The sequence below is a fragment of the Haliotis rubra genome, unplaced genomic scaffold, assembly GCF_003918875.1.
Source record: "Haliotis rubra isolate DU_JTF1 unplaced genomic scaffold, ASM391887v1 Scf21, whole genome shotgun sequence".
Classification (NCBI taxonomy): domain Eukaryota; kingdom Metazoa; phylum Mollusca; class Gastropoda; order Lepetellida; family Haliotidae; genus Haliotis; species Haliotis rubra.
Window position 1 is genome coordinate 2,988,636 of NW_025766114.1, and position 10,923 is coordinate 2,999,558.

Below are 10,923 nucleotides of genomic sequence, written 5' to 3' on the forward strand. Positions count from 1 at the left end.
AGTGGACAAAGGGATGCCTGTTCTACTTGAAATCGCTTTAGCTGATCTGATGTCCTTGTTATAATACTCTAAAATCAACTTCCTCTTCTCTAAATCATCCATACTGAGGATCACTGAAAATGTCGTCTGCTAGCAAGTAAACAAGGGGGATAGCTCTTCATAAACTAATGAAAACGGATTAACGGAGTTGTCTCTCTTGAATGAAACCAAGCACTTGATGAAATTTGTATTGTGCCCAACCTATAGAGTCTGCATTAGACACGTTTAGAAGCTTAAGCTGATAGTCGATGGTATCAGTACCTGGTATGACCAGCATTATTGTTTATCACATGAGTACATCTTCCCATGGATATGAAAGCACGGGAAATGTTATTGTACTCATTCAACACTGCATTCTCCAACTGCCGCCGATTTTGTGGAGGAACTGGTCTTTGACGAAGGCGTCGGTCCAACTCGTCCCAGAGATGTTCCACTGCATTCAAATCAGGACTAAGAGGTGGCGAAACCATTGTCTGGATGTGGTGATTGGCCAGGAATTGTCGTGTGATAATGGTGGTGTGGGCGCGGGCATTATCGTGTTGGAACTGCAACTGTGGTCTGGGTCTAAAGAACGGGACGACAACAGGCCTTAAGACTTCGTCAATGTAACGTCGTGCAGTTACGCCCCCTCCACGACCTTGACCGTTGTTTTGGAAGATTAAAGGTGGTAAATGCCTTTCCCAGCTTATTCCACCCCACATCATAAGGGATGGCCCACCCCAGCGGTCACTTTCCAGAACACATGGGACTCTGAAACGTTCATTTCGTCGACGCCTTATTCTCCCTCTCCCATCTGCAACGTGGACAAAAAAACGACACTCATCTGAGAAAACAACGTTCTGCCACTGTGCATATTTCCATTAGAAACAACTTTCAACAATTCAAATACCTTCAGGCATCTGGCTTTAAGAAATTTTAATATGCAGGCTTAACGACGACGCATATACGACACAAAACGATTGAAGAATACTTGGGGAATGTTTTTCCATTTCTGAACCAGCGCTTTCCCAAATTGAGCTAACGTCAATGGCTGATGTTGGGCTTGAGGTAAACGTTGCTCCATTTCATCCCAAGCGTGCTCGATGAGGGACACGTCTCAGGAAACCAGTCACAACACGGGCGACATGTGGGCTGGCATTATCTTGCGTGAAGCGTGAACTTACGTCTATGTCCTTGAGTGAACGGCAGCACAAGGTCCAATAATCCCATCCCTGTACCGCAGACATGTCTGACTGCCATCGACAATAAAAAAGTTGTGTCCGACCATGTGATGTGATGCCCCATACCATAACGCTAATGCCTCCAAACTGTGGATGTTGAACAACGCACACGTCAGCATACCGTTCACCTCGCCGTCTAGATCTGTACACCCTTGCCCTGCCTTCTGATCTGTCCAGATGAAAACTCGACTCGTCAGTGAACAAAACACTCTCCCTATCTTGTCTCCTGTACCGTAAATGCTGTCTGCACTAGGCAAGACGTGAGTGTCGCTGACGTTGGAGCAACATATTGCCGCCGGGACCGAATGTTGTGCTCCCTCAGTCGGTTCTGTACAGTCCTGGCAGAAGTGACAAACTAGCAGTCTGGAGTCGATTCCTTGGATATGTCAGCCCAATGTGGGTGTTGTGCTAACGTTACGTCACGCGTTGACGGCCGTTCCGAGGCAAATCTCTCGGGTTCCCATTATGTTGAAAATGTCTCCATAGATCGTGTTTCGATGGACACCAAAATGTCTGGCCACTTCATTTTGAGCCATTCCAGTCTCCAGCATACCCATGGTGCGGGACGCTGATTTTCGGTATCTCGTGGCATGACGTTCGCGCACTTTAGGTTGAAACTGGCGTATTTTCAAGAACATTTAGAGGCTAAAGAATAATCAATTTTCAATATCAGGTGTGTGAACTTCAGGTGTCAAAAAGCATGCAAAAAGTAAGTAAGTTTACTCTGCACAGCGATAGGTGACATCAAATTTCGTGCAAAGTTCATTCTACTCGCTTATTTAGGGATATATATTATAGCCTTTCAAATAACTTTTATTCTTTACAAATTTATGCTATGCGCAGTTATTTTTCCCGTTAATATAGATTTAGAAAGTCGTAAAGGAGAATACGCCTTTTATTGCATCAATAGGAAGCTAACATGAGTGCATATGCCCCAATATATATAATATAGGCCAAAATATTGTCGAAAATGTGTGACATTGAGTCTTGAAAATGGCCAGACATCAGTCCAGACCTGTCACCTACATGTCTGTGATATCCTTGAATGGCGTGTTACGTCACCGTCAGCAACCACCTACCACTGTCAAAGAACTTGGATCTGTCCTGCAGGAAGAATTGGACTGTTGAACCAAGCTGACACTGGCCGGTTTGATTAGGTGTATGCCTCGTCGAATCTGTCTGGAGAATAGAGGCTGATTCGCGCGATATTAATTAGTTTTTTACTTTTCATGGTAAATGACGTAATGGACAGTAGAGCGCTTTGGCCACCCATCTAACAAATCTATGGTTACCTGACGTTCGACGACTAATGCATAACTCAGCCAGATTATCCCCTACTTTTTTAAATACAGTAGTATATTCAGTGCAATCAAACATCAGGCTGTTTGTTCGTCCCCGTATGTATGACGGCAGCACCATATGTTCAACATACATGCTATATATACATGAACACGCACGCGCACACGCACACGGAGCAGGATATGCGTACCGTTTGTGGCAGACACTTGATGTCATTCCTGATTTTCACTTATCCATTCATATTCACGTTTCCATCACTATTTGTGTCGGAAAATATTGGAAATGCTTATTCTCATAAGTTTCGAGCTTAATGATCAATCATTCAATCAATCATTCAAATGTTGCCTCTCTTAACTATTAACATTTCAAAGTCTTATACTGGAACATCATTTGAACTTAATCCTGCTTTTCTTATCGTTATCAAGTACGTGGAATAATAACTGATTGAAACGGATACACCATTATCAGTGTAAAGAGTATATCTTTTGAAAAGGAGATAACTACTACCGCATGGCCCAAAAAATAAACTAACTGATTTGTGTTATTGATAATCAAGGAAATGCGGTTATTGAAAGATCGAGGCGCCCACCTTTGTCACACTTCGTTTCCGCGTTACGGTATTGTAAAACAAAGTTATGCCCTAATGAGAAATGAGGGACCTTCCCTTCTCGCCTTTGTATTGAAAGTGTACTTTCCCATGCTAACTACCAAACTCCTCCGAAGCGTGACATTTGAAAATGGCTTTATATCAAGTTACCCATTAATGTTTTGTCTCCAGTATCATGGACTTATCAAGTCGATTATCAAATGAGGGATGGTATTGATTGTGCGAGGATCACATGATTATAATCATTTAATTAGTTGAGGCGAACCGAGTGCGGGACCAATGTTGTGAAGCTGAAACATGTAACCAACTAACTACCTTGTCATTGTATATAATAACTGAATACACTGCTTCATGTACGGATTGATTTTTCACAATTGCTGAAACTTGTAGATGATTTTTTCACCATTGTTGTAGCTTGTCAATATGTATCGACGTAGACGTCAAGCCTACCGTTGTGAGGACAGCATTCCACGGCGGTTACAGCGTTACAAGCTGTTCAAAGCTGTTTGTTCATTGAAGGTAATACGTTGTACACGCATCAAAAGAAGGCGATGAAGCTGGTGATCATGCTGTGTCTGCAGTTGCTCTTTGCGTTGTCGTAAGTACCCGAACATTTTAATTTAAATGAGACTTACATACTTTCAGTTTCATTGTTTGTTAAAGATGTTCCCTATTCTTTGATGGTTTGTTATTGACTTTGGCTCTGAGTATTTTTACTTTTTTGAAAACGATGACCGAGACAAGGAACTGGGTGAAGAAAAAACGAAGGGCCCATTGCCCCAAACAAGATTAACAAGAATAAATATGATTTGATTGATTTATTCTATTCTAGGAATAGAACAGGCTGAATATTTAAATTCTCCGTTTCACAAGCTTGAGTTGTGATGTTACCTGGAGAAACTGACAACGATATACATGTACAGTACAAGACTGAAGTATTTATATGGTGAGAAGAAACATAAATCATTGGTGGAAAGCGATGACAAAGAATATATCAAGGTATAATATATTTTTAGTCTCAAGTAAATGGTATTTCTTAACACTTGATACTCATGGTTAGAACATACTGGATGTCTTCTTGGAGTCGTGGCCATCCAGGTCGTTATTTCCAGATTCCGGTGTTTGTATTAACCCCTGGACTTTAGTGAATCAAGAATGAGGGCAATTTTTATGGATATGCAATATGATTTCCATACTTATACTAACGCAAAAAAGTAACGTTGTACACGCATCAAAAGAAGGCGATGAAGCTGGTGATCATGCTGTGTCTGCAGTTGCTCTTTGCGTTGTCGTAAGTACCCGAACATTTTAATTTAAATGAGACTTACATACTTTCAGTTTCATTGTTTGTTAAAGATGTTCCCTATTCTTTGATGGTTTGTTATTGACTTTGGCTCTGAGTATTTTTACTTTTTTGAAAACGATGACCGAGACAAGGAACTGGGTGAAGAAAAACGAAGGGCCCATTGCCCCAAACAAGATTAACAAGAATAAATATGATTTGATTGATTTATTCTATTCTAGGAATAGAACAGGCTGAATATTTAAATTCTCCGTTTCACAAGCTTGAGTTGTGATGTTACCTGGAGAAACTGACAACGATATACATGTACAGTACAAGACTGAAGTATTTATATGGTGAGAAGAAACATAAATCATTGGTGGAAAGCGATGACAAAGAATATATCAAGGTATAATATATTTTTAGTCTCAAGTAAATGGTATTTCTTAACACTTGATACTCATGGTTAGAACATACTGGATGTCTTCTTGGAGTCGTGGCCATCCAGGTCGTTATTTCCAGATTCCGGTGTTTGTATTAACCCCTGGACTTTAGTGAATCAAGAATGAGGGCAATTTTATGGATATACAACTTCTTACTCTGTGAGGCGACGGTTCGGCAAAGATGCTAATGTCGTTGTCAAGCAGAAGTGACAAAAGAAAATAGTACTTGACAACGACATTAGAATCTATGTCGAAACGTCGCCGATACAGAATAAAAAGTTGTATATCCATAAAAATTGTCCCCATTCTTCATCTCTCCACTTCTAGAATGCCAAACAAAGAAGTTTAGTGTATCACACTTACTTGGCACCCACTCGAGACAGGGTATTTTCTATCTCTGACGTTTTAGATTTGTGTTCAAAACAATGGATTAACAATCCTAAATAAAAGGTACCTTATGATAATTATGAGAGACTTTACAGTTATTACAAGTTCATGGTGTGGCTACTTGGTGACTTGCGACGAAAATAATACACATGACTGATATGCAATATGATTTCCATACTTATACTAACGCAAAATAGTAACTGTGCATATCATAAAATTGCATAAAATAAAATAAAGGTATTTGAAAAGTTATAAAAATAACACTAAATAAACATGTATCAAAGCACTTTGCATGACATTTGATGTCACGTTTTCCACGTGGCACGTGTTCTTTGAAAGAACTTACTTTTTCATGTTTTTTTTACACCTGAAGTTCACACACCTGATATAGATAATTGAAGAACGGTTGATTGTTCCCTGGCTCCTAAATGTTGTGGAAAACACGTTAATTTCAGCCTAAACTGTGCGTGCGTCATGTCACGGCTTACAGAAAATCAACGTCTCCGCGCTGTGGGTATACTTGAGACTGGAATGGCCCAAAATGAAGTGGCCAGACATTTTGGGTCCATCCAACATCCGGCCCCAACGGCCTGCAATACGTCCAGGTTTGTTCCAACGTTACCGACAGGCACGTCTTTCCTGGTTCAGGCGGTACAGAAGATTGGGATTGTGTTTTGTTCACTGACGAGTCGAGACTTCATCTGGGCAGCTCAGATGGCAGGCCAAGGGTGTACATACGGCGAGGTGAACGGTATGCTAACGCGCGCGTTGTTCAACGTCGACAGTTTGGTGTCACATCTCATAGTCGCAAACTACTTGCCATTGCCAATGGCAATCTGACAGGACTGCAATACAGGGATGAGATCATTGGGAACAGAGACGTTCAAGATAATGCCCCTCAACATGTCCTGAGACAGCAGAACATTCCGGCACTCCCCTAGACAGCTGTTTCTCCGTACCTGTTCCCTATGAAGCACGCTTAGGATGAAATGGGAGGACGTTTACGTCAACCCCAGAATCGGCCAGTGACGTTAGCTGAGTTGGGACAAGCGTTGGTTCAGACATGGAGCAACATTCACCTAGCTTTCTTCAATTGCTTAGTGTCGTCTATGCGTCTTCGTTGTCAAGTCTGCATCAACGCCAATAGTGGACACACACGATACTGAATTTGTAAACTGACTTTTGACACCACATCTCTTCAAGGGCGTATCACGATGACTAGTGTCAATCATACAGATTTCGATATTATCCAGTCAACAGTTAAACAGTGGTTAAGGAAAACACCACAAGTCATGTCATTTTCTTTTTTGCAATAAACAATCGCATAACATCAAATGCTGCACATTTATTTTATTCCAGTAGTATAGTATTTCGGGTAGACATTCAGAGCATTTGACTAGATATTACAACTTGCTTGTCAAAATTCTGTCCCATGACATGACATGCCATGATTTTAACATAGAGTGTTCAAAACTCATATTCCAAGGACACTTGCTGTTTTAACGAAGGGGCGGTGGGGTAGCCTGATAGTTATAGATCTGGGTTCAATTTCCCACATGGGCACAAAGTGTGAAGACCATTTATGGTGTCCCCCGCCGTGATATTGCTGGAATATTGCAGAAGGCGGCGTAAAACATACTCACTCAAACTCAAACATATATGCGTGGTAGGCGGTTTTCGGTAGGTGAGGACACATGTGTAATGTTTCACAAACAAACTCGTGTCCTCACTAAGTTTCAGTGACCCGTACGTATAATTTTCATCTCTGTTGATTTTGTTTTGGCAGATATTCGATAATGGCGGCGTTGACGTTCTGAAACGTTTGATGACTGAAGTCAAATGTTTAAAAATGTTTGTTTTTTTCTCTCTTGATTTCAAGAAATGGAATCCAATCCACGTTTGAGCTACTTACACAACCCAACAACGACTTCAGCAAGTTCGGGTACCAGGAAGCGACAGTGAGTACGGGACGCCATGATGAATGTGCTTCCCACTGCGCACAAAACCCAAGATGTTCTGTCTTCAAGTACGACATACCAGCGTCCTTGTGTACTACCCTTGTACCAGACAGGTTTAATTGGGTCAGTGCCGAAGTTCCGAAAGCCCAAGAAAGCGTCTACGCCTACACAGATACAGGTAGATACAAAGTCCTTTAGGGTATCACACATGCGGCACCATATTTGACTGCATAAAACACACACACACACACACACACACACACACACACACACACACACACACACACACACACACACGCACGCACGCACGCACGCACAAACCACATACAAACACACTCACACAGAAAGAAAGAAAGAGAGTACAAAACATAGCCTAATATCATCACATCTGGCTTCTAGATGGTGACCAAAGGTTGCGCTGTTCTAAATATTAATTGTACCCACATCTCATCATGTTGTTTCAGGATGGTGCCCTGTTGAACAGGGATACATCTTCCTAAGGGATATTCAGATGTGCATATGGGTCTCCTCCACAACGGCCGACAACGACACCGCCGTGATTCAGTGTGGCCAACACGGGGGCAGACTCATAATCCTTTCCGACTCCAACAAATGGGAGATAATATCAAAGATGGGTCTGGACCCACTGACTACAGGTTAGTTCCCCCTGCCTATCTTCATACATGAAGTCCTGTACACTGTGTTCTCACAAATGACAATACAGGCACACTTAATGGATGACAACTCTTTTATTTCGTGAGCGCGACGTTCCGGTACAGATCCTGTACCGTTGTCAAGAAAGAATCAGAAGTTGTTACCCATAACGTTTGTCTGTATTGTACTTCCCAAACTCTAAAAAACACCACAATTATATTATTGTATATTATTATATTATCTTGTACGTTTTTGTTGGCATTATCCTGTGTGAACGAGTGGGAGGACTGTGCAAAAAATGACACACTTTCACATGAAGTTCGATTATCTAGTTCTAATCAGCGCTACATTTAGTTTCTAAAATGGTTTAATACATAACCATATATGGATGAATGGGAGGATTTCGCTATAACTGTCACTACACGATTCATTGCTTTTTAGTTCAAATCAAAGCTGTACTTTCTGTTTTAAAATGGTTCGTTATATAATCTTGTGTGGAAGAGTGTTCGCTGTTAAAGGGAAAATGTTCCCCATTCTTATACCTTAAAAGTATGGTGTCCTATAATTGCCATCGCGTGGCGCGTAAAAACGAACGACGTCGTTCGTTTCTTACGCGCCACGCGATAGCAATTATAGTTCACAATATAAAATCGATTGCAGATTGATATAGATGATGAAAATAACAACTCGTGCTCCGTGCTGCCTTTCAACTATGGTGGTTTGTGAGTCATTGCGTTTATTTTTACGCCACGCTCAGCAATACTGCAGCTATCCCGGCGGTCTGTAAATAATCGAGTCTGATCAGACATTCCAGTGATCAAGAGCATGAGCATCTGTCATCGCAATTGGGATACGATGACATGTGTCAACGAGCCTGACCACCCGATCCCGTTAGTCGCATCTTACGACAAGCACGGGTTACTGAAGATCAATTCTAACCCGGATCTTCACGGGTCATGTTTAGCATATATGACATGTATTGGTCTTTAAACTCAATCACTAAATAAATTGCACTTAATTGTGCAGACATTTTCTGACTTTGATACTCTTATTTAGGAGGGGGACCGCGAGTATTCCCGTTGGAAAAATCGTTCCGACCCTTCGCGTTGTACCCGTACTTCTCCGACCTGCGGTGGTGGTGAGGTAGCCTAGTGGTTAAAGCGCTCGTCACGCCGAAGACCCCGGTTCGATTCCCCACATGGGTACAATGTGTGAACCTATTTCTGGTGTCCCCTACCGTGATATTGCTGAAATGTTGCTAACACAGCATAAAACTCAACTCACTCACTCATCCCGACCTGCGTGACTGTGAGATTTCCCATCACATAAGGGGGAGGGTGGTTCAGTCATTAAGGCATTGGTATGAGAGCACCATACCCGTGCTCGTGAATTACTTTCCACATCAACCCTACATGTCGCCGCATAACTAAATCGATTTATGTGCATGCATTTGTGTAGTGCAAAGTGAGTGAGTGAGTTTGGGTCTACGCCGCTTTTAGCAATATTCCAGCAATATCACCGCTGGGACACCAGAAATGGGCTTCACACATTGAACCCATGTGGGGAATCTAACTCGGGTCTTTGACTTGACGAGCGAACGCTTTAACCACTGGGCTACCCCACCGCCCGTAGTGCAAAGATGTATCCGACGCTAAATTGTTTTCACTGCTCTCGTACCTTTCCGGTTATTTCCTTTGCATGTACAAATTGTAAATATCTAAGAGAAGGTGTCCTAAGCTGAAGGATTTGTACCAAATCTCATTCAGTGTGTCACGTGACAGATTTGACGGGGTGTACGGTTCGTACACCCTGGTAGAATTGCCTACATGGTTTCGTATGCTTTGCCTATTGACCAATCATTTTGACAAATGTGTCATAATAGTAATAAATGTACATATGAGAGCTGTAAAACAATGCTTATCACAAACTCATTCCAGGTCTTACTGTCCTAGTACGAGTCGGCGCCGATGATAGCACCGTGCCAGGAACGTATGTATGGGGAGACGGACATCCAGTGAATAACAGTCTGTGGAATGTCGGGGAACCAAATTCTTTGACCGAACACTGTGTTTCCATCTCTAATGGAGCACTCTATGACATCCCTTGCAGTATGGAGGTGTACTTCATTTGTGAAATACATAAATAATTATATAAAGTTTCTCTGAAACAGTCACAGCAGGTGCACCCTCTCTCATCTCCCCCCATTGTCTGTGTTTAGAATGTTTGATGTTATATAACAGACAGTCCAGTGATCGACACTGTGAGCATCAACCGATGACATGTGTCAACCATGTCAGCTAGCCTGACCACCCGATCCCCTTAGTCGCCTCTAACGACAAGATGGTCTGCTGAAGATCAACTCTAACCCGGATCTTTATGGGTGTAGACTGGTGTCAAACACCAACACAGTTCAATATGTACTATGTAAAGATGTTTTTAATCTGTAGTTGAAGCGGAACTGTATTTAAATGTTACAAAATGCAAGTCTCTGTTCATTACATATTCACGATTTCGTCTTGGATTATCCATAATACTAGTTAACATTGGAAGACAGTGTTCTATACTGAAACCACTGTGATTGTGCCCTCTTATGTCAAGTGTGTATGGATATACCGTTTGTACTGCTGAAATTGTTTTAAAGGAAGCATTTTAAAAACTGTTTGTTCTGTATAACTTGATTCAAGGGAAGCATTTCATATACTGTTGGTTTCTCTTGTTTACACAAGAGCATGTATCCCACGGAAATACATACCAAATTTGTTGGTTTGTTTGTTCCTTTGTTGTTTAACGTCGCCCACAGTTAAATGGCGTCGGTCTGTAAATATTCAAGTTTGGACGAGACAGCGAAGTGATCAACATCATGAGCATTCGGTCCATGCCATATGCAGCCATGACCAGTTGAACCAAGAGGTATTATCTCTTTGTACTCTTATTTTGTAGACCCGTGAAGATCCGGGGTAGAATAGGTCTTCAGCAACCCATGTGCTTGCCATAAAAGGCGATTATGCTTGTCGTAAGAGGCGACTAACGGGAT

At 41.8% G+C, this 10,923-nt stretch overlaps 1 protein-coding gene across 1 annotated transcript; it reads left to right on the plus strand.

The window, feature by feature from the left end:
* The first annotated feature begins 3,665 nt into the window (after nucleotides 1-3,665).
* Nucleotides 3,666-10,203, plus strand: LOC124276558 (C-type lectin domain family 4 member G-like). The gene is made up of 4 exons (XM_046712202.1): nucleotides 3,666-3,763; nucleotides 7,157-7,413; nucleotides 7,700-7,891; nucleotides 9,827-10,203. The coding sequence occupies exons 1-4, from the start codon at nucleotides 3,717-3,719 to the stop codon at nucleotides 10,033-10,035; spliced, it is 705 nt and encodes a 234-aa protein (XP_046568158.1). The 5' UTR covers nucleotides 3,666-3,716; the 3' UTR covers nucleotides 10,036-10,203.
* Nucleotides 10,204-10,923: the final 720 nt, after the last annotated feature.